The 26,527-nt window shown below is 40.4% G+C and overlaps 2 protein-coding genes across 2 annotated transcripts; both read right to left on the reverse strand.

The window, feature by feature from the left end:
• Nucleotides 1-15,785: 15,785 nt before the first annotated feature.
• LOC134226612 (uncharacterized) lies at nucleotides 15,786-18,302 on the reverse strand. Its single transcript, XM_062707488.1, has 4 exons — nucleotides 17,856-18,302; nucleotides 17,634-17,798; nucleotides 17,398-17,566; nucleotides 15,786-17,333 (listed from the first exon to the last, which is right to left on the reverse strand). Exons 1-4 carry the CDS (start codon nucleotides 18,053-18,055, stop codon nucleotides 16,629-16,631), a joined length of 1,239 nt encoding a protein of 412 aa, XP_062563472.1. The 5' UTR covers nucleotides 18,056-18,302; the 3' UTR covers nucleotides 15,786-16,628.
• A 5,336-nt stretch (nucleotides 18,303-23,638) lies between these two features.
• LOC134222073 (uncharacterized) lies at nucleotides 23,639-26,320 on the reverse strand. Its single transcript, XM_062701225.1, has one exon. The coding sequence runs from the start codon at nucleotides 26,318-26,320 to the stop codon at nucleotides 23,639-23,641; it is 2,682 nt and encodes an 893-aa protein (XP_062557209.1).
• Between the last annotated feature and the right edge of the window lie 207 nt (nucleotides 26,321-26,527).

Raw genomic sequence — 26,527 nt, forward strand, 5'->3', positions numbered from 1 at the left:
AAGCACGTTCGCGGAAAGAGCAAACCACTTGCTATGAATATTTTGCTCTCAGAAAGTGACTCATGTCAAACCTTTTCTAATAACTGACTTTATACTGAAAGTGATTCCATTCAAAAAAGAATAACAAATGTTGTGTTATTGAGTTTGTTGTGTTATACAGTTTTTCTAACATGGGTTGTTAAAAACTTAGTCAAAGATGTTGTTAAGTTAACTATTTGTTTAACAATTAATTGCATATTATTCGGCAACTCGGCCGTACGAAAACCATTTTTTTGTTAAATATCTTGGCTGTGCATATGCACAGCATATGTTTCGAAATGGACACGTGGATTCTTTTTCGCAAATTTCATATCAATTTGTCCATTTCGAAACATATGCTGTGCATATGCACAGCCAAGATATTTAACAAAAAAATATTTGTTTAAGAAAACTTCAAAAAATATCTAATTCTGTTACAATTTTGCTAGGAAAAATGTCATAGCATTTTATAATAACTCAATAATATCAACAGTTTTTCTGGATAACAATTGTCAACCCGTTTGAAATTTTTATTGGTTGAATTTTCTTTGAATAAATCAAGGGCCGACCAAGACATTGAAACGAGTTTTTTGGGCAAGAAATGTCAATAAAACAACAATTTAGCATGTTCATAACTTTGTGTGATTATTAAAGCATATAACATATGGGTTCTTTAGAAAATTTTACCATCCAAATTTATGAGAATCGTTTGAGTCATTTAAACGAATTAAAATTTGACGGCATTACTAAAACAGAACAAGGTTTCAGAAAATTGTATAAATAAAGAATAGGATCCAGAAGAAATCCAGCTTTTGGTCCACCCTGATGCCACGCTTACGGCATCAGACTTTCATAGTACCATATATGGTCTTCTATTTGCTAAGCTTGTAATGAGTTATAACGGGTGGCCACTAAAAAAACGGGAATTTCATGAGAATTCCAATACATGAGAACATTAAAGTATTCAGAGAAATATTGCTTTATGTGAATGAATCCTTAGAATGTTAGAAAATAGTCGCCAACAGACTTTTACTCCATAATGTGGAGTAGAGTGGGGCAAAAGTACGCACTTAGTTTTCAATCGATCATGTGGTCCTTATGAGGCTAGCTTCTGCATATCAAATCAATGTCGATGATTCATGTACTCTTCCTGTATGTTACCCAGCGGAGAAATTATTGAAATTATTGAGATTCGTTTTAGTAGAACCCTTATTGCTAGACAAGTAAAAAACGCACTCTTACCCCACCGGTGGGGTAAGAGTGCGCATCGGGTGGGGTAAGAGTACGCATTTATCCAGTCATGTGTTTTAAGTATATATTAACACAAGTAAGAGTAAATAACATTTAATTGATATTTAATGAACATATATTAGGGAATTTTAAAGATTACGTAACTCTTAAAGGGGGAGGGGGTCCTAGAAATGTGCACTTTGATGCGAAAAACCATGGTTTTCTTTATATACAAAAAACTGCAGAGGTAAAAATATATCAGGTTTCGCGTGAGGTAAACAAAGTAATTTTCCTTAATGTGGCTATTTCATCACTTCTCCCCCTATCTTCAGAGCTAGAAAAATTCACAGAAATTTACGCTAAAGATCATGCATATAAATGGAACGCCATTATTAGCGTAATTCCACGCGTAATATAGCCTTAATGTATACAATATTTGACGTGAATCGTCAATATTGCTTGCAAGTTGTAAGCAAACTTGTTAGGAAGAGGACCATTTCCTCGTCGAATGGAAATTGATGCGTCTCAAGTTTTACGTGCTGTTTACTGTTCATTATTTTTTTTGTGTTACACTTTTTGTTTGAATCCTCTAAAAGTTATATGGCTCGTCATACATCTCGCACCAGCTAAGCGTTGCATGATTTATGGATGTATTTTTTGATTAAATGAAATTATCTTTTAGATGAAATTGTGTTTTCGTACTATGTTTAGGTGCACAACAAGTCCTAATACAATTTCATTATTTCGCTTCAGTGCTTTGTGCTTTGTTAAGTCCTTTCTAACACCAAATTACTTCAACTTAACCTTAAAACTTGTGATAATTTTCGATTTCTGTCCCTTTTTCCTTAGTTGTGGATCTTTAGAAGTAGTACACTAGTAGTAGTAGAAGTAGGACACTTTAGAAGTAGTCTTTTTTCGGCCGGAGATACGGGTTTGACATCAGATTCACATGCGTACTCTTGCCCCACCCGTTCCTGGGTACTTTTACCCTATAGTCCCAAAATTTATTCAAGTAATGGTTTTGACTACTTGGAAAACCAACCGGATTGGTGTTCTACACCATAAAGTACTCTATACAGTAGCAAAATGACCAAACAATTATCTAACTCCATATCTTCCTTGTTGTTTGTTCAAATCGTTCACAATTACACATGATAATAGTTGGCCAGAATACCTGTCAAACTGATGCAGTGCTGATAGTTTATCTTTTTTTATTACTTAAAAAATCGAAAACGTACTCTTACCCCACGCGCACTCTTGCCCCACTCTACTCTACTGTTGTTTAAAACATGCCGTTTCATATGAGATATTGTAAGGTCTCCAATGGAGACTCTCCATATTGTCCTGAAGTTTTTATCAAATGCTCGACTAATTCAAACACGACTTCCACGGTGTCCCCAGCCACAGTATCAAACTCATTATGTCCTCCGAGTATTTATCTTTCATTTGCGTCTCAAATCCAGGCATGTGAGATGTTGTAAAATCTCCAAATGATCCTGGAGCTCTTTTCAAATGTTTCATCAAATCAACCACGACTTCGATAATGTCCCCAGCCGCGGTATCAACCCAATTATGTCCTCCGAGCATTTGTCATTCCTTTGAATCTCAAATCCAGGCATGTGAAATATTATAGAATCACCAAATTGTCCTGGAGTTTGAATCGAATGTTCTACCACATCAACCAGGCCATCCATGATGTCCCCAACCGCGATATCAACCTAATCATGTGCTCCAAGTATTTGTCTTTCATTTGCGTCTTCAATTCAGGCATAGGAAATATTGTAGGATCTCCAAATTGGCTTGGAGTTTGAATCAAATGGTCTACCGAATCAACCACGACTTCCATGTTGTCCCCAGCCTTAAATTACATTTAAGTGAAGTATGAACTTGCAATAAATAATAATTCGGGGTAGTGGTCCATTCGGGGTTATGACATTCGGAATAATGGTGATATGGGTAGTGGCATTATAGGTAATGGAATTATGGGTAGTATCGTAGAGTCGATTTAAATATGTGCAAAAAACGATGATCTTAGTTCACAAGTTCATACCAATTTGTCCACCAGGTCAACTACGCTCGGTTCAAAATCAATACCCAGTCAACACAAGATCGTATATGATGCCGTATAGGATGCTAATGTGGAGGCGATATAGGTACTCCCCCATACAACATGTACGTATATCGCCTCCACTTTAGCATCTTATGTTGTATCATATACCCTTTGTTATCAGTGAGACCCCTGAATATTATGTGTATTGCTTATGATTTAGAAATTACCGAATACGGCTTTCTAAGTTCTCCAATGCTTTGCATTTAAGACCAATTAGTCAACCATGCCGCTAGGTACAAAACCGATGGAAAGCTATTATCAGGGTGCCCACCGAACCGGGAAAAGCGCGAAAAAGACGGGAAATTAAAGTCACCGGGTAAAAAAGTGGGAAAGCTGTGAAGGTACAGGTCTTACACCGGGACAAAATAAATTTTTGGTCAAGTTAAATTCGAAATTCTTTAAAAAATGTATGGAGTTGATATTAGGAAAAGATTTTTTCATTTCATGTTTATTACTTAGTCGCATTCTAACTTTTAGTAGACGTTGTGTGTGAGGTACAAACATTAAGTAATCTTTTGCCTACCTCGTACAAAAAAAAGGAATGTAGGATTACTCCAAAAAAGAACTTTTGGTAGAAGGCCTGGACACCCATATTGTTATATATCAATCGACTCAGCTCGACGAATTGAGGTGATGTCTGTGAGTGTGTTTATGTACAAAATTTGTTTTTCCCCAAGAGTCCCCCTTTGAAAACAAAAAAAAATCCAAATTGAAAAAAAAAATCAACTTTGGTGGCGATACGTATTATTTTTTGCAAAAACATGCGAAATGATATAAAAACTGCGATTTAAACCCTTAATGTGACTTTTAGACCTTCATATTGCAAATTTTGCGCCGTGTTCGACTCCTATGCAAAAAATATTGTCCCACCAAAATATTCTCCCACCAGTTTCTCTATATATGGATGACGTCTCCACTGCAAGAAATAGCTTTTTGGGGTGTGAAAAAAGGTGCAAGAATGCTGCTTTGGATTGTGCTTTCGCTAATGTCTATACAATTGGACGTGTGAGCATTTGTTTTGGTGCTTCGACAAATTTGCACGGTAGTCTTATCTTCCGTGAGAAATATGACTTTTTCAATAGATTTTATGATGCACGAGAAAGGGATCATCGCTGCTAGGTAGATTAATCTGGGTTTTTTCCGAATCCAGTTTATGTTGTCACTAGATCATTTTGAATTCAATTTCAAGTGACATATATTATAAATATTGTATAATGTAGACAGCATTTTTATTATGTAGAAAGTTATGCTTTTAATGTCCAAGCTTGTCTTTAGACGAGGTAAGTATTTCTATTTTTTGTAATTTTCAATTGCATTTACCTATTTTAACACATTTTCAAGAGTTATTTGGAATTTTATTTAAGAATTCTACAAATCATTGAGTAATTGAATTAAACCTTTTTACTAATAAATTCAAGATTTTACCCAGCCAGAACAACATAAGATGCAACTTTAGCATCTTACGTGACATCCTATACGATCTTGTGTAGACTGGGTTATTTCAATGGATTTTTACCGAGATTTCGGTAAACTTTACCGAGTCATCGGTAATCGTTACCGAGATCTCGGTAAAGAGTCAACTTTGCCGAATTTCGGTAAAAAATTTCCCGAATTTCGGTAAAAAAAATTACCGAGATCTTGGTTGTTGGAATCTCGGCGAAAATTTTGCTGAGGTCGGCAAAATAATTTAAGTGTGTAGGAAACTGAAAGAAAGTAAACAAAATTCTAGAAATTTAAAATGTAAAATTGATAAATTACTAATAGAATGTCTTGTTTGGCCAAAATGTGCTTAATCTTGAATGGAAACAAAGATTTGGGTCTTCGGGTTGAATATGTGTTAAAATTCATATTAGTTTTATAATTTCGCGGATTTTTAGTAAACCAACAAAGCTTCGTCAGTTACTTAAAATAGTGTGAATAAAATAAAATCAAGTGCTGAACATTGACATATGTTGGCTATGCTATAAGATACTATACGTTTTTACTACTTTTTGTAAACAATATGCTAAAAGTAGAAAGAATCACATTAGGCTGTCATGCAATGTACATTGGCTCTGTCGAAAGTTTTTCAACCAAAAAAAAAAAAATTACGAAAGTTTTGCAACAAAGAAAAGAATCAAACCATTGTAATAAGGTGTTAAGGTTCCCCCAAACACACGCGACGCGACAGTCGCGACGCGATTCTATCGCTTGGCGACAGCGATGCTGTCGCCATTGGTATGGAAGCGTAAGGGTTCATTCACAAATTACATAACGCTAAAATTGACCATTTTTAACCCCCACCCACCCCCTCGTAACGTTTTTTGTATGGAATGGTTCTAAAATTTGTATGGGCCGTAACGCTCGGACAGACACCCTCCCACCCCCAAAAGCGTTATGTAATTTGTGAATGGGCCCTAAATAGAACATTGCTTGCAGCGACCCAACGATAGAATCGCGGCGATCAAATCGCTTAGGTCTGGGGGAGCCTTTATTGTGGTAATACCATGTTGATTAAATGCCGTTTGACACTAACTAGGGTTACTGCTCCTGGACTTCATCTCATAGCTCCGATATTGGTCCCACGAACAATAAAGCAATGAAAATGTAACTATAGTAACTATAGTTCTCTACGGACACGAGACCTGGACGATGCTCGTAGAGGACCAACGCGCACTGAGAGTTTTGGAAAGGAAAGTACTGCGTACCATCTATGGAGGAGGCGAATGAATCACGAGTTGCATCAGCTGTTGGGAGAACCATCCATCGTTCTCGCCGCGAAAATCGGAAGACTGCGGTGAGTCGGGCACGTAGCCAGAATATCGGACAGTAATCCGGTGAAAATGGCTCTCGACAACGATCCGACGGGAACAAGAAGGCAAGTTGCACAGCGGGCAAGGTGGATTGATCAGGTGGAGGACGATTTGCAGACCCTCCGCAGACTGCGTGGTTGGCAAAGTGCAACTGTGGACCTAGCCGAATGGAGAAGACTTTTATGTATTGCACAGGCCACTCCGGCTTTAGTCTGGTAATAAATAAAATAAAAAAGCATACATTTTTCCATATGAAATTATAACGAGTTTAGCATCGCCCAAACGGTGACCGATTTGGCTAAAATTTTGTCCAGAGCATCAGGGCATCAAATAGAACCGAATAAGACGGCCTTTCAAAAAATAAAAATAAATTTTATATGTATAAGCAAAGCTTTTTCCAATCAACATTCGATTTGCAACCAATTGGATTGAATTTTACCAGCTGTCGTAGATTTAATTTATTTTGCTTTCAAATAATAGTAAGTTCAAGTGTGTGTTGGGCTTATTTGCAACCTGCAGACATTTTAAATTATGTAGTAGTTTTATATATGTAGGCTTATAAATAATCATCATCGTTGATATACTAAATGCACAGCAAAGCTGTAGAGATCGACAACTAAGCATGTGGGTGTGTCGTATTGCACATCGAAAAAACTGCTTGAATAAACTGTTATGCAAATATGATCGAGAAGTGAAGTGAATCTTTTGTATATTTTATTGGATATGACTGTAAAAAGGCACTTTGTATTGTTAGAGATTGTTCAAGATTAAGCTGAAATAACATCTTCAATACATTCATTCAACATTTAAAGAATAAGAACCAAATTAACACATTCGTCTAGGTTGCTTGGGTGGTAACTACTCATAGTCCAATTTCACTCGTAAATCATTTCTAACATAGTGTCAGTGGCATCTAACTTCTGCCAAAGAATCCTCAACAATCAACACACTCATTGCATGAAACAGAAACCTGTTTTAAAGGTTGACACACTGAAGGGTAAACCAATTTGACGGTTGGTCTACCGCGCAATTCGCTGGTTCCCCAATCGACCTTTGCGATATAACGAACGATTGACAATTGGGGGAAACAATTTTATCATTAGTCAGGGCTGTTCAATTTTCTACTCCACACAATTAACTTTCTCTAGTTACTGTTCATTTTTACCATTGTACACAGCATTTTACAACCGTTTATAATCAAATGCTCTAGGAAAAAAAATCATTGAAAAAAGTTATAAGCACGTTTCAACACTATGTACATGAGTAACAATTTTAGAAATCCTCTATCGCTTACCTGCAACCTCTTATATTTTATTCTTCTGCTTTAAAATTGTTTCCATCGCGGCAAAATTCAGAGAATAGGACTAAAATGAAAGCGCTTATTCTTGGTACACTGTTCCCATAATAGCATAGCATAAAGTTAGAGAATTTTGAGAATATTTTTGCAGAATAGGTTATTTGTTCCATTATTAATAACATGCTCTTATATCAAAACGGGCGATTTCGGCTGATCTGTGTCGTTTTTTGTTATTATCATGCTCACTCGCTGTAAAAAAAGTAAAACACAACGATGAGAAAAAACAATTTGGGGTGAAGGTGGTAGGTACTTTGATTCTGATGGCTTTACCGCAAACGTGACCATTAAGCACAGAGAACAACCGTTCGTCTTGACTCGTGCAGTTGTGTAAAACTTTGTACTGATCATTTTGAAGTATGTCATGTCATTATGCCCCGTTTCGCGGTGCTAGTGTGCTAAGAATGTTGGTGAAAATTTGCCGTATTTTACTTTTCAGTGCTATAAGTGTTAATTCCAAATTGTCACTAGATGGCAGCATAATCTTGTTTACGTAGTGTAAGCCAACGCCATCACTTGGTCATCACAAATTTTTTTATTAGGCTCCATGTCTGTTCTCTGTGACTATAGTACCTAAATGAAGTATTTTGGACATATGAATATATTCTGAACCCTTGGCTATATTGGGCGTGTTATTTATCCAAACTTGTAGGCTGACTAGATCATTTTAGTGAAAAAACGGTACAAACGCACTTGCAAAACGGGACATGTCAAATAACCTTGTGTGACAAAATTCAAAAGCTGTAGCACAGAGAACAAACGTTCATCTTCATTCGCGTGTTTGTGTAAAAGTTTGTACCGGTCATTTTGAAGCATGTCGTTATGCCCCCGTTGCGCTGAGCTAGTGTGCTGATAAATGTGGGTAAAATTTGACGTTTTTTACTTTTTAGTGCTAGTGTTCATTCAGAATTGCTCCTAGGCTTGCTATTGGTAGGCTCAGTCGTGTGTGACACTTTGCGGAGCATCTCTTACTTCCCTGAAGAGTTGTTTACCTCGGGCCACAAGGGTATCCAATAATTGCTCTCTGGAGGCGTACATAAGTTGCTATCGACAAGGTTTATTCTGTATAGAGATGTGCGTTTAGTGAATAGTGATTGGACATAAGCCTCGACATCACGCGAATGAAGCCTCGACTCAAGTCCTCACCTCTGAACCACGCTCGCGCAGAAACTTTTGTAACTATGGAAAATAGCCACCGTCCAAGTTCTTTTTGTGGCCAATTCATTTGTCTACTCTGAAGAGTACTCTGACGGACTAATGGGAAAACCTCGTTGCTCGAGAATTGTCTATCATAAACTTCACCTTTCTGTGCGCCCACCTTTGCTAGCGTGTCCGCCTTCTCATTGTCATAGATTAAGCAATGGGATGGGATCCATGCAAAGGTAATCTTGAACGATCTTTTGACCAAATCATGCATCTGCTCCCTTATAGTTGTAAGAAAGTAAGATGCGTGCTTAACAGGTTTCATCGACCGGAGTGTCTCGATAGAACTAAGACTATCCGAGAAGATGAAATAATGGTCTACGGGGTGATCGGAAATAATCCCCGAAGTGAAGTTGATAGCTGCCAGCTCAGGAACATAAACCGAACACGGTTCCTGAAGTTTTCGGAAGGTGGTTGAAGTTACGTTGAAGGCACCGAAGCCAGTGGATCCGTTGATGCGAGAAGCATCAGTAAAATATTTGTTATTGCAATTGACATGTTCATATTTTTCGAAAAAAATATAGTTGGAATGGAAAGATTTAAAAAAGGTCTGATATTCCTTGAATTGCATGTTTTATGGACAGATCGTATTCGATGGAGGAACTGTCGTTGATGAAGTTAACTCGAGGTGGATTATAACATGGAAGACAAAGATCTGACGATATGTATTTGAGGTAGACCCTCAGGAATCTTGACTAACGAATCAATTCAAATATATTATCGAAATTTTCTAAGACAAGTGTGTTACTTGTCCCACATTTGATTAGTATTCTAAGTGAGAGTTCCCAGTAGCGGTGCTTTAGGAGTGACTCCAGCAAGCACCTCCAGGCTCATGTTATGCGATGAATGCATACAGCCAAGTGCAATACGCAAACAACGACATTGAATTCGTTCCCATTTAATTAGGTGGCAATCAGCTGCTGAAAGGAAGCAGAAAGAATCGTACTCTAAAACAGAGAGAATAGTCGTTCTTCATTTCATTTCATTTATTTAGTTAACATCTAAACAGATAACACTGAATCAACAATTTGACGCCACAATGCACGGTTCGAGGCCGCATCTCTCCATCCTCGGATACGCCCCATGCTCGCCAAGTCGTTTTGCACCTGGTTTGCCCATCTCGCTCGCTGCGCTCCACGCCGTCTCGTACCTGCCGGATCGGAAGCGAACATCATCTTTGCAGGGTTGCTGTCCGGCATTCTTGCAACATGTCCTGCCCATCGTACCCTTCCGGCTTTAGCTACCTTCTGGATAGAGGACAACCGGTCTTATAAGCGTCTTGTACATGACACATTTGGTGCGGTGGCGAATCTTTTTCGTCGGCAGTTTCTTCTGGAGCCCGTAGTAGGCCCGACTTCCACAGATGATGCGCCTTCGTATTTCACGACTAACGTTGTTGTCAGCCGTTAGCAAGGATCCGAGGTACACGAATTCCTCGACCACCTCGAAGGTATCCCCGTCTATCGTAACACTGCTTCCCAGGCGGGCCCTGTCGCGCTCGGTTCCGCCCACAAGCATGTCTTTAACGCATTCACCACCAGTCCAACTTTTGTTGCTTCACGTTTCAGGCGGGTGTACAGTTCTGCCACCTTTGCAAATGTTCGACCGACAATGTCCATGTCATCCGCGAAGCAAATAAATTGATTGGATCTGTTGAAAATCGTACCCCGGCTGTTACACCCGGCTCTCCGCATGACACCTTCTAGCGCAATGTTGAACAACAGGCACGAAAGTCCATCACCTTGTCTTAGTCCCCGGCGCGATTCGAACGTACTGGAGTGTTCGCCCGAAATCTTCACACAGTTTTGCACACCATCCACCGTTGCTTTGATCAGTCTGGTAAACTTCCCAGGGAAGCTGTTCTCGTCCATAATTTTCCATAGCTCTACGCGGTCTATACTGTCGTATGCCGCCTTGAAATCAACGAACAGATGGTGCGTTGGGACCTGGTAAAGATCTGGTCCGTTGTCGAGCGGCCGTCAACGAAGCCGGCTTGATAACTTCCCACGAACTCGTTCACTAGTGGTGACAGACGACGGAAGATGATCTGGAATATCACTTTGTAGGCGGCATTAAGGATGGTGATCGCTCGAAAGTTCTCACACTCCAGTTTGTCGCCTTTCTTGTAGATGGGGCATATAACCCCTTCCTTCCACTCCTCCGGTAGCTGTTTGGTTTCCCAGATTTTGACTATCAGTTTGTGCAGGCAAGTGGCCAGCTTTTCCGGGCCCATCTTGATGAGCTCAGCTCCGATACCATCCTTACCAGCTGCTTTATTGGTCTTTAGCTGTTGAATGGCATGCTTAACTTCTCTCAAGCTGGGGGCTGGTTGGTTTCCATCGTTCGCTGAACTGACGTAGTCATCTCCTCCGCTGCCTTGACTTTCACTGCCTGTACTCTCCGCGCCATTTAAATGTTCCTCGTAGTGCTGCTTCCACCTTTCGATCACCACACTTTCGTCCGTCAAGATGCTCCCATCCTTATCCCGGCACATTTCGGCTCGCGGCACGAAGCCTTTGCGGGATGCGTTGAGCTTCTGATAGAACTTGCGTGTATCTTGAGAACGGCACAGCTGTTCCATCTCCTCGCACTCCGCTTCTTCCAGGCGGCGTTTCTTCTCCTGAAAAAGGCGGGTCTGCTGTCTCCGCTTCCGTCTATGACGTTCCACGTTCTGCCGGGTAGCTTGCTGCAGCGCGACCGCCCGCGCTGCGTCCTTCTCCTCCAGAATCTGTCTGCACTCTTCGTCGAACCAATCGTTCCGTCGACTTCGACCCATATACCCGACGTTGTTCTCCGCTGCGTCATTAATGGCTGTCGTTCTATAGGGTTTGATTAGGTTATCCGGGTGAGCACCTCACCACGTTCTGGATATAGAACTTAGAAAATGGATCCTTTTCCGGGTTTTCTCTATCAAATAATAAATAGAGGGTTTTCAGGTACACTTCGAATCAAACCGGACCCCAGGGTATTTAGAAGATAAAGATTGGTTGATGTCATCATTCAACAGCTTTAGTTTCAGTTGAGTCCGCTTTCTAGTAAACACAACCAATTGAGTTTTTTTGCGGTGAAAACTCGATCCCTAAATGTCTGGCCCAAACAGTCAGATCATCTAGGGTACTTTGCAATGGTCCTTGTAAGACAGCTGCACACGGACCTCTTAGAGAGACCACGGCATCATCTGCAAGTTGTCTGAGCGTGCATTGTCCTTCCAAACAATTGTCAATATCTTTAATATAGAAAGCAAGGGACTTAAACATAATCCTTGGGGAAGGCCCATGTAGCTATTTCTGGAAGTTGCCAGAGTGCCGAGAGTAAAATTCATATGTTTCACTGACAACTAATTGTACAAAAAAATATTTAAAATGACGGGTATTCCACTACTGTGCAGGTTTTCCAACAGTACTTCTATGGAAACTGAATTAAAAGCGCCCCTATTATCCAGAAATACTGAAGCCAGTTGTTCCTTGTGCGAATAGGTCAGCCTTATATCTGAAGAGAGCAACACTAGACAATCATTTGTTCCCTTACCTTTTCGAAAACCAAACTGAGCAGAAAATTATTTTGAGCTTTTTAGTGGAATGTCTTCACTTGTCAGAAGACGAGTTTGTACTATTCCATTTAATTCCACCACTTGATTGACTCAAGTCGAGTCAAGCACGAGACACTGAAGACACTTACTGTTGAGGTCGAAATACGCATCTGTCAAGGTACAATCAATTGGTGGAATTAAATGGGATAGTACAAACTCGTCTTATGACTAGTAAACTGAGTATTTGAAAGCAATGCATTTTGTTTGACTCAACGGTCGATTCTTGAAAGGATAATTTTTTCCAATAATTTTCTCATGCATGATAGCATGGCAATCGGTCGGTATGAATTGTGATCAGACGCGCGTCGTTGCAGTTGGACAGACAAAAAAGTTGTCTACACGTGATAATACACGTGTGTGTCGAACAGAAGTTTTTTTGCCTATGAATCGCCTGCTTTGAGCGTGCTTACAGCGGCACACTAGGAGTTACATTTCAGAAATCAGTATGGCGAAAAGCATCTAAAGCTTAATATCTCAAAATAAGCAACTTAATAGAAAAAATATTCGGTAGGCGTAGTAACGAACACCAAGTCATGGTACCTACATAACTGGTACCAAATAGATTTTCGTGAAAAGTTCCTGCTGTTGAGAAAACCTGCGTTAAATGTCTTTCGCCATACAAATTTCTGGCGGTTAATTCTTGCTGGCTATTTGCGCATATACGATAGCGCCTGGATGTGGAAGCGGCGGGTAGAAAATCAGCCACTGTCAATAATTCATTGTGTGTGAATCAATGAATAATTATTATTGGCAGTAGCAGATTTTCTACCCGCCACTGTCACAGCCAGGCGCTATAGTATATGCGCAAAATAGCCAGCATGAGTTAACCGCCAGAAATTTGTATGGCAAAAGACATCTAACGCGGGTTTTCTCAAAATTAGAAACATTTCATGAAAAACTATTTGGTACCGGTTATGTAGGAAGCTGTCTGCTAATACGCCTACCAAATATGTTTTCGATGGAGGTGCTTAATTTTGATAAATCGAACATTTGATGCCTTTCGCCATACTGATTTCAGAAAGTTAACTCTTAATGTGCCGCTGTAAGCACGCTCAAAGCAGGCGTACATAACTTTTAATAGAAAAACCCAGATTAATCCACCTAGCGTTGGTGGTGCCTTTCTCGCATTTATTTAAGGACATAGTTGGAAGAGTACCACGATGGCAGTCAATATGGCACCGGACCTTCCACGGGTCAATACCGCACCTCCCGCACTCCTCTCCCATCAACATTCGAATTCATCGAACAGCACCAAACAAAAGTTTGATATTCAAATTACTAACCTGCTCACAGCATATTTATTTACTTCCCGTGATAATGAACATGTTTCTTCGAAGAATCCTATGCATTTCGGCACGAATTATAGCATAAATAAGCAGTTACGTGCCAATTTAATAGCCGTTCGCGATTTGGTGGGCTTATCACTGCACTTCACTTCTTCTCAAAGGGCATTGAAAATATAAGGTTTTCACACACTTCTTCGCACATGAGCAGCCCGAAATGTTGATGGAATTCCAATTGAACATCACTTTTTGAAATCAGTCACTTGTTTGAATCGAAAACTTAATAAAAACTGCTATTTTTGACTGTAAAAAAACACTAAAAACGGATCGCGGAGCGAATGTAAACACCAGGACCGGCAGCAGCAAACTAATATTTAGGGTGGCTCAAAAATTATTTTGCTACGTCACGCGTCAAGCGTCATGTTTCATATTCTGGGTGTCTTCCGATGGCTTGGGCTAGTTTGAATAGAGGCTTACCGTGCACAGGTCTTTTCAGGTTTGTATGAGAGTTGATATGACGAGGTTGAATTTAACATTATTCTAATTGTGGCGCTTCGTCATTGGGCCCTGTCGAGGGGGGAGACCATATGACTGGATGAAATATTCAAGAGCTTTGACTCCATAGACAATGCATATTGAATTGTCGTTTCAATAGTTGGGAGTCGATTTTAATCGAGGGTGCGAATCCTTAGGATGATAATTTGGCTTCTCAGAAAGCATCAGTAAAACGTGTAATTCAACAAAATAGCCAGAATTTGTCTGTGATATCTATCACACCAGGAGCAGATACTTCATACAAAAAGTGTGACATGGGAGTGAGCGGGGTATAAAATGTTTTTTTCGCGTTACGTAAGGTGCGGTTTTCATTCAGCTATGTGGGTTCTTTTTTCGCCAGCGTTTGGAGGAGAGGCACTGTAGCCAGTGTAATGAAAGACTTAGTTTCTCATACTAGCTTTCATACAAACTTTAACCGGCTTGTGCTCGATCAGTTTTTGTTCAAATCGGCTTTTGGAGGACACTCGGAGCATGGGACGGAATCGAATGAGCATGGTAGAGCTGGGTCGTTTTTTGAATCACCCTACTAATATTCTTTGTTTTTTTATAACTACGACACCAATACTACTACAGCATATGACAGTTTTTATTGTACCAACACTTTCAAAGCTTTGTTTTGGTACTCAACCCACCTTCACCTTAAGACACCAACCTTATATGGGGTTTATATGGTCCGATGTACCATTTTCTTCATAACTCTTGAACGCAATGACCGATTGTTATCAAATTAAATAGTGATCAACAAGGCTTTGTCCCCTGTCGAATAAAACTTGTTGCGAGAAAATCGGTGAAGGATTACTATACGAAAAGTTGTCTAATGTTTTTTATAGCTTTTGTGCACACACACACACACATACACACACATACATACACACGGACAGACAGACATGTGCTCAGTTTGTCGAGCTGAGTCGATTGGTATATAACACTATGGGTCTCAGAGGATTCTATAAAAAGTTCGTTTTCGGAGTGAAATGATAGCCTTTCGGTACAACTTTGTTGTACGAGAAAGGCAAAAACATACACCTGAGATTTTCGGACACAATGCACAATATAAGCTAGGCTTTCCATCGATGTATTAATATTCAAAATTGGTGGTTGCGAACCTGGCGGAAAAATAGTTTTCAAACAGAAATCCGATATGGCGGCCAAATTCAGTACGCCTGCTTACATTTTTATTATTGCAAATTGAGGATACACTCTTCCTCTTTCCAACGATATACTGATCTCTATGATCGGTTGAGAAATGTTGGAGTTATGACAGTTTTGATGAGTAAAGAATTGACAAAAATCGAGAGGTCAATTAAAATGATATCGTGTATAACTGACGAGGGCTTCATCTTTCTGAAGAATTTAACTCGGATCCTTAATATACTCGCCGAAAGCTTTCGAAAGAATATAAATTTAGGCATTTTTAAGAACCTCGTGCAAATAGTGGCCCGGTTTCAGCGAGAATTACTCATTGATGTTAACCTAATGGAATATGTATACTAAACGGCTGAAGATCGGTTTTTTTTTCGTGAAATTCACCCCTTCGGAAGCCATGCAGGATGCACTAAGGAAGAATCGCGAACCGCAAAAGTTTCGGTATTCGAGCGGAAGGGTAGTATAGAAGTTCGGATGATTGTTGTGGGCAGCAATATTCGATATGTTCGGGTATTTGACCTTCAACCAGAAATACCGGATGATGATGTATTTTTGTTACTCGGACAATAAGGTACAGTGGAGTATTCAGTTCGCGAAAAATTTCCAGTCGATTTGGGCCTCGATCATTTGTACACGGGTGGTGATATGAAGTATGTACTGCCGTCTCTGGAAATCACGAATCATTGAGGCAGGTTTTTGTACGAGGTTTAGTTTGATCGAAACATTGTTCAGTTTTATGGAATCAGGACATGTAAATTCTTAATGGGACTGATTTGCGGGTACTTTCAATATGGGACGCACATGACTTGGTGTTTTTTTTCACTCATGGACATACAAACTCGCAATTTTTATTATGATTTATGGAAATTTAAGGAAGTACATAAACACTATTCATTGTATTAACTAAAAAGTGATGAAAAATCAAATAAGACTGTTATGCGAGTGGGGGCAGACAGCAATCTACGAAATCAGAAGAAGAACAAGATCCAACGAAAATCGTATTCAAAAATAAAACTGACCAGTTGTGGTATGAACGCAAAGGTATTCTAAATTATATAGTGAAAAAAATGCTGCGAGAATATGCTGAGTAACAACGTAAGTAGAAAAAGCGGGATCTACCTACAAGAACAGAAAAGTATGCGGCTCACAAAAAGCGCGGAAAAATTCTATTTATTTTAGATAACTTTTTCTATTCAATAAGCTTATCGGCTTCGTAGAGTTTTGTATAAAACAAATGAGCCTCAAAATCAATTAGAAAAAAGGATTCAGAATATATTAAAACCTCATTATAGCCAAAAATGTCACATGTGCAGTTTCTTAAACAAACGGTTCAATTGTCATCACATGTTTAGTCAATGTATCCTTTTCGATCAAAATATTTTAGCAAGTACTCCATTCTGTCTTGATACTTCGGGTGACTGAACATTTGGTACCGGAACTCTACAGCCTCGGGCGTTGACCCCAGCAGGTTACCTAAATCGGCGTTCGCCGTATCCTCAATCAATCGCAATGGAATCAGAAAGGTGACATACATAACTCCAACAAAGCCCTTGCGAAGCATTTCCACTTGAATGTCCAGTAGAGTTGGTAACGGCTTGATGTATTTCAGCTTCACTAAGCAGTCAACGAGTTCCGAATGGTAATACTGCAACAATAGGTCAAACTGTTCCGTGGTGACATCATTTGAAGACGATGTGAATAATAAATAGCTAAGATCAATTGCAGGAGATCCGAAGAATCCTATAGCATAATCAACCAGAATGCTTTCAATTGGATCACCTTTCGAGTCGAATTTGTACATCACGTTATTGACCCACAGATCACCGTGGTTTAAAACATTGAATGTCGAGTTATCTCGTGTGTACACCTGGCATCCTTTCTTAATAACTGTTTTCTCTAAATCGAACAGTTTGTTTGCGATATTCTTGGCAGTGCTTGGCCATTTTTGAGCTTGCTCTGCACAGGCAACCATGCTATTTTGGAACAAAGGGTAGAAGTGCTGCACATCTTCGTTAATGTTCCGGTAATGGTGATCCTTCATGCTTTCTTCGTCCTGTAAGGTGTAATTTATTTTGTGATTCAAAATGCCAGCGTTTCGTATTTTAAAGTTATGTTACCTGACTGAACATAACAGCGGTTGCTGCATGGAACTTGGCAATTTTCTCTAAAACCATCTCTAACTGGCGATAGTTGAGACCTTGCGTTCGATCGACTGATTTGAATCCTTGCAAATTCAGATCTTCAAAGACAAAATGTTTGGGATGGCATGAGTTGACCGCGTGTGCACTATAATATTAAACAAGCTGCATTAGATTAGTTTTTTTGAATTAATGTTTTTTTGTTTCATTCTTACGTTGGTGCAATTTTTCTTGTAAATCCAATAGATGCAAGCAGTTGTTCAACTCGTGGCATGACGTTGTTGTAAACGGCAATTTCCCGATGGAAAACGTCATATTCTTCTAACATATCGGCCAACCCCTCACTGACTAACGATGATTTGATTATGTAGGTTTGTGTCCTGAATTGGATGGGTCATTTATCACTGTCAATATAGCAATCAATTTTCGATTCTTACCTTCGATTATTGCTCCCGGTAACATAGTTGACCTTTACTCGTAAAATGTCACTTGAATAGTTCTGCCCTTTACCTAGCGCAGGCACTACATTGAAATCTTGTACTCGGATAGAATTTTCGCATTGATCTCTACGGAGAATATCTTCCAGGTATTCCTTCGTTATGTACGGATACTTGTTCAGTATTGTGTCCTGGTCCATTTTTTAGATTGTATTATTCCACTGCTCTTTGGAAGATAATGTTGCTTGCGAGATGCTAGGCAAAGAATTTAAACTGTTATTTTACGCCAGGATGGAGCAAGTAATGAGTGATAAGCGAAGTGTAAGGCATATCTGGCTGTCAGCAGTAGTGATAGCAAAACTGATTTAATTGCCGATATGGCCAAATGTTGTGAAATGAGTGGGTTGATGTACCAAACTGCTACGATCGTGCCTTCTATCTCACACGTGCGTTTCGCGAGGTGTATAATTCCCCACACATACAACGTTTCAAGTTTGTGTGGTTGTTTCCCATTTTTAGTTTGGTGCACGTTTCAGTCGTTTCAGTAGGTTTGGGAGATCGCAATAATGGTTGAAAACGCTCCCACAGCACGTGATTCGTAATGGGCTGTTGGTCGTTGCTTGCTCGTTCGTTCATATGCGTGTGCTCAAAATTTGAGTACGTAGCTATTTCGGCAAATATTTGGTCAGTTGTAAATAGGGTGGTTATCACTGCTACAGCTACACGCATCTTGATTTGAAATTCTTTTAAATAGCATTTATTTTAAATGTTTTGTTAAATGTTAAATGTTTTGGTACGTCCTGTATCGACATAAAATGAACACTATGTTTCGGAAAAATGCAATTCACAATTAAGATACAGCAGATATTCTTAGCATGTGATTGTGCTACGGTATACGGTTTTATACACTACAGTTTTCATACACTACGAATTCCAAGATCAGATTTTAGGAAAACTTAAAATCTAATCTCTGTATCTCAGCAGCGTTGGTCGATTTTCAAAATTCTTTCATTTATCTTTTACCCATCTCATATATTTTTATTTAAGTTACATCTAAACAGATAACACCGAATCAACAATTTGACGCCACAATACACGGTACGAGGCCGCATCTTTCCATCCTCGAGGGCACCCCACGTTCGCCAAGTCGCTCTGTATCTGGTAATCTGGTCAGCCCACCTAGCTCGGAAGCGAACGCCACCTTTGTAGGGTTGCTGTTTGGCATTCTTGCAACATACCCTGCCTATCATACCCTTTAGGCTTTAGCTACCTTCTGGATGCTGGGTTCGCCATAGAGCTGGGCGAGCTCGTGGTTCAATCTTCGCCGTCACATACTGTCTTCTTGCACACCGCCACCGATGGCCCTAAGCTCTCGTCTCTCGAATACTCCGAGTGCTTGCAAGTCCTCCTCGAGCAAGGTCCAGGTTTCATGTTCGTAGAGGACTACCGGTCTTATGAGCGTTTTATGCACACGAGTACAAATCTATTCCCAAAAATGGGAAATATCATCGCATCATCATGTTATGAAAATACACCCTAATTATGAATAATGATTTCTTAATATGTTTTTATGCTCCGTTGCGATATGTGTGTGTGTGTGTTATTACAATCTAACTCCCACTGTCTGGCAGGGGCATTATGGATAGAATATTCGTGCAACCATTTTGATTTTATATAATTGCAAGAATCTTAGATCCGGGAGATAGAAGATGATAGCTCTATTGTAACTCGTATAGCCCATTTCAAGAATGCAAGCATTCCGAAGCTAGAGTCGTGTACAATAAGCCCCGCGTGATTACACCCACATATCATAAGGATATCTGAAGTGCATTCACACTTCCTGGAACAAAATTCAATTCTTTGATCCTGGCGCGTATTTATTAATAAAATCAATCAATGGAAATGCATTTAAGATTCAACATAAATTACTTACCATTTTTCTAACATTATACCCAACAAACATTCACTAGTTGAACTAACATCAGTGTGATGATTTAATTCAGCGCTGTGTTGAATTATGTCTGTACTATTTCTTATCACAACTTCTGTTCAAGCTTTGTTCACACAATTTTGGCGAAGTTATACAACTACAACATCTCAATTTGAAAAACAACTTTATTAACTGATTCGTTAAACCTCCAATAAGCATTTTACTAAGCCTCAATTCAGCTACATGTGAATTCTTAGAAAATAATAACGCATAGAAGGTAACATCATCAAGATCTCCAATGAACGTACATTGAAGGAATTGCTATTTTCATATAATCATTTTAAAATTTTCCTAAATCGGGTCTCGAACTGCTGTCATTTGATCATCCGCCGGTAACGTTGTCATCCGCGCCATCCTTGATTTGTTAGATATGGCTCACTCAATGCATAACATAAATAATCTTATTGCTGAATGTGAATCATAATTGGACTCTTATTCAATAAGTCAATCTGTCAAACTACAGTTTATTAATAACTGTACAAGATTTTTATTTCAACCATTGTTCAGGCAGTCATAACCATCGCACACTAGGAAAAATACGTAAAAATAATGTCGATAAACGATAAAATAAAATCCGTCCCCAATGCTAATTATGAATTTATGAAAATAAAATCAATGTATATTCGGCCTTCCTCAGAATCTCTTGATAAACGATTGCGGTATGATTGTCAAATGCCAAGATTATTCCAATTTCGCCGCAATAAAGATCAACATCCATGCGATAATATTGGGATCCCACACATCAAAGATTCAATAATTTTCCGACGTTATTCAACGGCGTTATGCCCGGCTTTAAGTAAATTTAGTTCCGCATAAATGCATGATTTTTTTCATTGCTCCAGCTGTTTTATTGGTTTTAATCTCCGACAGCTTAATAAATCACGAATATAAAAAGTTTGTCTTGAAAATAAATCTTTATTTTCCTATAAATCAAATTTTCCAGATCTAGAATCCAGATTTTTTTCTCAAACTGAAAAAGCATAATGTTTTTTTCCACTGTGCGGTAGATCAGATAAATGTGAAATCCAATGGTTAAGAAGAACAAAGGTTAAGAAGGATGGCTAATGCTTGCTTATTAACTTACTATTCAAACTCAATTCGACCACCCTTTCAGAGCATCACATCACAGTCGAACAGAGAACCTTAAAAATCATTAGTTCAGCACATTGTTAAACTTCCCCAATGTGCTGATATGTGATAAAACGAAAACGCCAGTTCGACTTCAAATAAAGGTAGTAAACAAATAAATAAGCCATGTCGAATATTAGTTAGATTAAATGCTGAAATGAAATCTGTCTAGCGAATTATTCAGCATCGATTTTATTCAGCTACGAAGATCACAAATAAACAATAGTTCAACCTAGATGCTTGTTTGTAGCTTGTCGTTGTTTGTTGGGTACTCACACTAAACATGTTTGCGTATTTACATTCCTTGATCATATTATTAGCAAGGGCATTGCCCGTGCTAATAATCGATCACTTTGTGCCTGCACAAACATGCAGGTTTCTTTTGCTCTTTTCCACGGCCACTTCGAACCGTGATACAAAATTTCAATCAAATACAACACTAAGAATGGAGATCCTGATCCGCAAACACGATCACTCTATATGAAAATAAATTCCCGGCCTTCCCAAGGGTGAAGACAGTAAGAAGAAAAAGAAAACTCCTTAAAAAATCACTTAAGTAAAAAAAGAAAACCCGGAAAGTGTAAACAGGAAATTCTTCACCAAATTGTTCCGTTCTTGACGAATTGACCGCTATTCAAGTCTTCTAGCTGGCATTTCTCCTAGGAACATGACAGGGTTCTTTTTTTGCTGCAACTTGGTGTCAGCACCATGCTCAGATCAAAATAAATTTTCTTCCTGCGTCTACTTCCTGGTAGTCTCCGAACAATTTCTTCCTTGGCCGCATCCGTTGAAAACTTTTCACCCTCCTCGCATCACGTGCTCCAGAATTTTGCTGAACTTTAGCAACTATTAATACTGGACAGAGTATAGCCATATTTCGGGTTTTCAGGCAATTTAACTACAGTTTTCTAATAAAAACTAAATGGAAAGATTCACAAAAGAATGGCATTTTTTTTAACCGCTTCGCATGTTAATTCCAAAAATGCTGAAGGTGGGAAAAATTGACGAGCAATAAATAAAACACGTCTTTTCTTGGGCACAGCACACTACGTTTTTTTCTCGGAATCTTTACCTTCTCCAACTATTGGAAGCCATGTTTTTATGATCCGTTGCGATAACGCCTATTAAATTTTTCATCTCACTTCTAGGGGGATTGATCAGTAAGCTGAATACCCCCAAAGAGGCATCGGGGGAGTCGTCGGGGGTGACAATGGGTCAAATGGGGGTGAGGATGAATCACTGTTTCAACTAGGTACTTAGAATGCTTGTAGAATAGATTGAATGTATCTGAGGGCAAGGAGACTGTTAGTTATAAACCTTTTCACTGGCCAGATTCAAACTACGGGTCACTCGCGGAATAGCGCGTTTCGGAAGTTGGCTTTAAAAACACGTATTTAAGATTAACTGCGACACGACGGACAATTTATTCTAATCAGAATAACAAACTACATAACGTTCGAATATGAAGTGGACTGTATTTTACTTTCCGACCGACACGGGTGATATGCAAGAGCGAACTAAAAATTCTAATATGTGCTGCGATCGCTGCGATCGACGCGACGGCAGTTAGCTGCCGAAGAGCTACCTATACTTTGACCTGACTCGATGACGATGAAACACACTCGTATTGTCTGTCTTGCTGCTGCCTATCTGATTGCTTAGTAAGGTGCATCTTGGGATGCAACATTCTAATTCTGTACGTAGCATGCCGGCGGCCTTGAGTTCACTCAACACAAACTTAACTAACAATTGGACTAACATTCTAATTGACTAACATAACACAATATGTTCAGATGATTGATTGTAACAAACAGTAGTAATTCACATAATACAGAAATCTCGATCCTGTCGGGCAGCTCACTGATGACGATGTCCTAATCACGTAAACGATGAATCCGTGCACTGATGTCATGCGTCTAGCAGAAATGGAATTCGCCACTGGAGACTCCGATGATGGACTGATCGAATCTGTTGAAGATAAACACGACTGTAATCCTAGACACGGACTTACAGAGGAGACACGTAACTTATGGTTCGGCCCCCTGGCGAAATGCGGACGGACTGTCCTAATATTGCCAAAGTTGCCCCGTGGGGGCAATGAATACTCATCTGTTGTGCAGCTCCCTGCTGCCGGTGACACGATGAATTGAACTGATGAACCAACGATGATAAAATCTGGAACTAACATCCGATGGGGTAGGATCTGCGACTCATGCACTTCAGTGGGCTAGTAGATACCGATGACTAGCGATGTACAGGTGAACAGGAGATCTGTCGAAGAATACGAAGCGATTTGGATCCAGAACAAACACAAAAGCGGATCGACGTAACTTATAGATCGCCCCCGTGGCGTAGCGGTAATGCACCGCAAAATGCCGACAGTTGCCCCATATGGGGGCGTACTTATCCTTATGATGATCCAAAGCAACTGAAGAAGTCTCACTGATCAAGCAGACGATTTGGCAGCGATGATGTCCGAAGCAGGTGCAGTTGATGGTCACATCCCTGGTGAAGGAAAGCAAAGCAGTAGGTTCCAACAAAATACTAAGAAGGGATGCACGTAACTTGAGGGTCGCCCCCAGACATCAACGGCGAAATAATTGCCGCCTGCTGCCTTAAGTGCCCCAACGGGGGCAGAAATACTTGTTTTACTTGACGGACTTGACTACTGAGCGTGCTCGACTAGATGCTGATTGTCCCGGATGGGAAGTATACAAATCTTCTGGATACCTCTACGGAAAGTTCCATACTGCGTACGAACTGTAACTACTCGAATGATGTCATCGGCGCCTGGGTGGATCTCCGTCACTCGTCCCAAATGCCACTGCAACGGAGGCAACTTGTCTTCTTTCAGTAGGACCATCGTTCCAATGTGCAAGTTGTCTCTTCTCCTCGTCCACTTGTTTCGGTTGTGAAGGTCGGACAAATAATCTGTCGACCATCTTTTCCATAAGACTTGACTAAACCGCTGAACTTGACTCCATCTTCTCAACTGAATTCTTGTAATTTCCTCTAGGCAGGCAGCCAGGAATGCCTCAGTTCTAAAATCTGCTATCATCGCTATATAGACTGCTGTGACTATTAGGCAGACGAATACGTGCAGGTAACACTTAACAGTAGCCATCTTGCGTGATGCTTGTCGGACGTTCAACGTATCAGACGTATCAGACGGTAGTTCCTGCACTACATCTGCTATCAACGACTTTTCCTCAAGCGTAATTGAATCCAACTGCTGTACTGTGCTGTCACTCATCTTCGGCCATGTACTGGAATCCTCTTGAAGCCACTCAGGCCCATTCCACCAAACAGAACTCTCGGCAAGCTGTACTCGCAGATAGATCACTGCTCTATACGCTTTCTCCGGGGCGTCACAGAATCCGTGTAGCTCACTTGAAATCACATTATCGTCGAATGCGATCCAGCGGGGAACGGAAACTGCATCCAGTCGATCCAACTTTGTCCGGAACTGTAGCCATTGTGACTGCAGATCTGCGCTCAACGGTTCATCCCAAGAATACTTCTTTTTCCAAAGCTCTTGGAGAAACATCTTCGCCTGCACAATCACTGGCCCTGCTAATCCGTACGGATCGAACAAACGAGCGGAGTCAGAAAGAACGATACGTTGCGTAATAGGTAACGACTGCTTCCAGAGTGACATTTTGAACCAGAACTTATCCGTAGCTGGCTCCCAACATAGTCCAAGGGTCTTCACGGTAGACGACCAATCGATGTCTAAAAGTTCTCGCTTGTCTCGCAAATAACTTGGAATTGCCTTTAAGATTGCTGGCTGATTAGAGTGCCACTTCCGGAGATTGAAACCAGCAGAACTGAGTAGCGACGAAATATCGCGACAAAGGCTTTGTCCTTCCTTGACAGATTTCGCACCAGTTAGCATGTCATCGACATAGAAATTGCGCTTTACAACCTTGGCTGCTGCAGGGTACGCCTGTTCTCCTTCTTCGGCACACTTATTCAGACTTCGAGTTGCTAAGTACGGCGCTGACGAAGTGCCGTAAGTCACTGTACTCAACTGATACGTTCGAATTGGCTGATCGACGGACTCTCGCCAAAGAATCCTTTGCAATGGCTGATCTTGTTCGACTACGTTGATCATTCGATACATTTTCTCTACGTCAGCGACTATAGCGTACTTCTGGAGGCGGAAACGAAGAAGTACTGACAGCAAATCGTCTTGGACCACCGGTCCTACCATCAGTGTGTCGTTCAGGGAAACTCCAGAATCTGTAGCACATGAGGCGTCAAAAACAACTCTGAGCTTCGTTGTCGTACTGTCCGGTTTCATGACTGCATGGTGTGGCAAATAATAGCTGTGGATAGGTTCTTCCTCCTCCTTACGTACTTCTCGCATATGGCCCATCAGTAAATACTCGTGGATGAATTCAGTATAGAGAGCCTTCATTTCGGGATTTGCAGTCAGACGGCGCTCCAAGCCCATGAACCGTTTGGTTGCTATCTCCTTCGACCTTCCCAAATGTTCCATCATGAACTGCTTCTTCGGTAGCACCACTCGAAATTTTCCATCAGCGTCTCTCGTTGTCGTCTGCTCGAAAATCGATTCACACGTAGATTCTTCGACGGAAAGACAGCTCTTCGTTCGGCATGACTCCAAGTCCCAAAAACGTGCTAACTGCTCGTGTATCTCTTCTGTGGTGACTGAGACTGTAACAGCGCTGAACGTGGTGACTGGACTATCAGTTATTTCTCCAGCAACTATCCAACCCAGTTCGGTGTTTCGTAAAATCGGACCAGAATCCGATAGTTTCAACTGCTCACTCAGCAGCAACTCGTAGAAAACTGATACGCCAAGGACTGCATCTATCGCACTGGATTCGTGGAACCTTGGATCAGCTAGGCAGATGTCTGATGGCAGCTTCCAGGAACTGATGTCAATAGTTGTCTGCGGCAGATTCACAGTAATTCGAGGCAACACATAAAATTTCACATCCTTGGTTTCGAATGAAGAATAACGTGACAGGATCCTCGCTAACACCGATTGTTTCGACACTGTCATAGAATCACCAACACCTTTCACAGGCAAGTTCTCGTGTGAACGCTTGAAATTCAACCTTTGAGACAGGTTCTCTGTTATCATGCATATTTGAGAACCGTTATCCAGCAATGCACGAGCGATGACCGTATTTCCGAAGCGATCGGCGAGTTTCACGAGAGCGGTTGACAAAAGTGTGGTGCTTCGCTGGCTACGAGCATTGTGTGAGGTAGCAGTGTGGTGAGAAATAGTTGGTGTTTTTGTGGGAGGTGGCTGTCGTGTATGTGGTGGAGTGGTGGTTTGGACGGGTGTTTGTGGATATATTTGAGTATTATTCATCCGGGATTGATGCGATTGCGAATGCTGTACTGACTGTTGACGAGACTGAGATTGAGCGTTTGAGTTCGCGACTTGAGGCCTGTTTGGGATGCTCGACGTTTGGTTCTGCGTGCTAGAAGCGGATGGGTAATACTGATGCAAAAGAAGGTGATGACGTTGTCCACACTTTGCACAGGTACGTCTCGAACAATCTGCTACAAAATGTCC

This window comes from Armigeres subalbatus, chromosome 3 (genome assembly GCF_024139115.2).
Source record: "Armigeres subalbatus isolate Guangzhou_Male chromosome 3, GZ_Asu_2, whole genome shotgun sequence".
Classification (NCBI taxonomy): Eukaryota; Metazoa; Arthropoda; class Insecta; order Diptera; family Culicidae; genus Armigeres; species Armigeres subalbatus.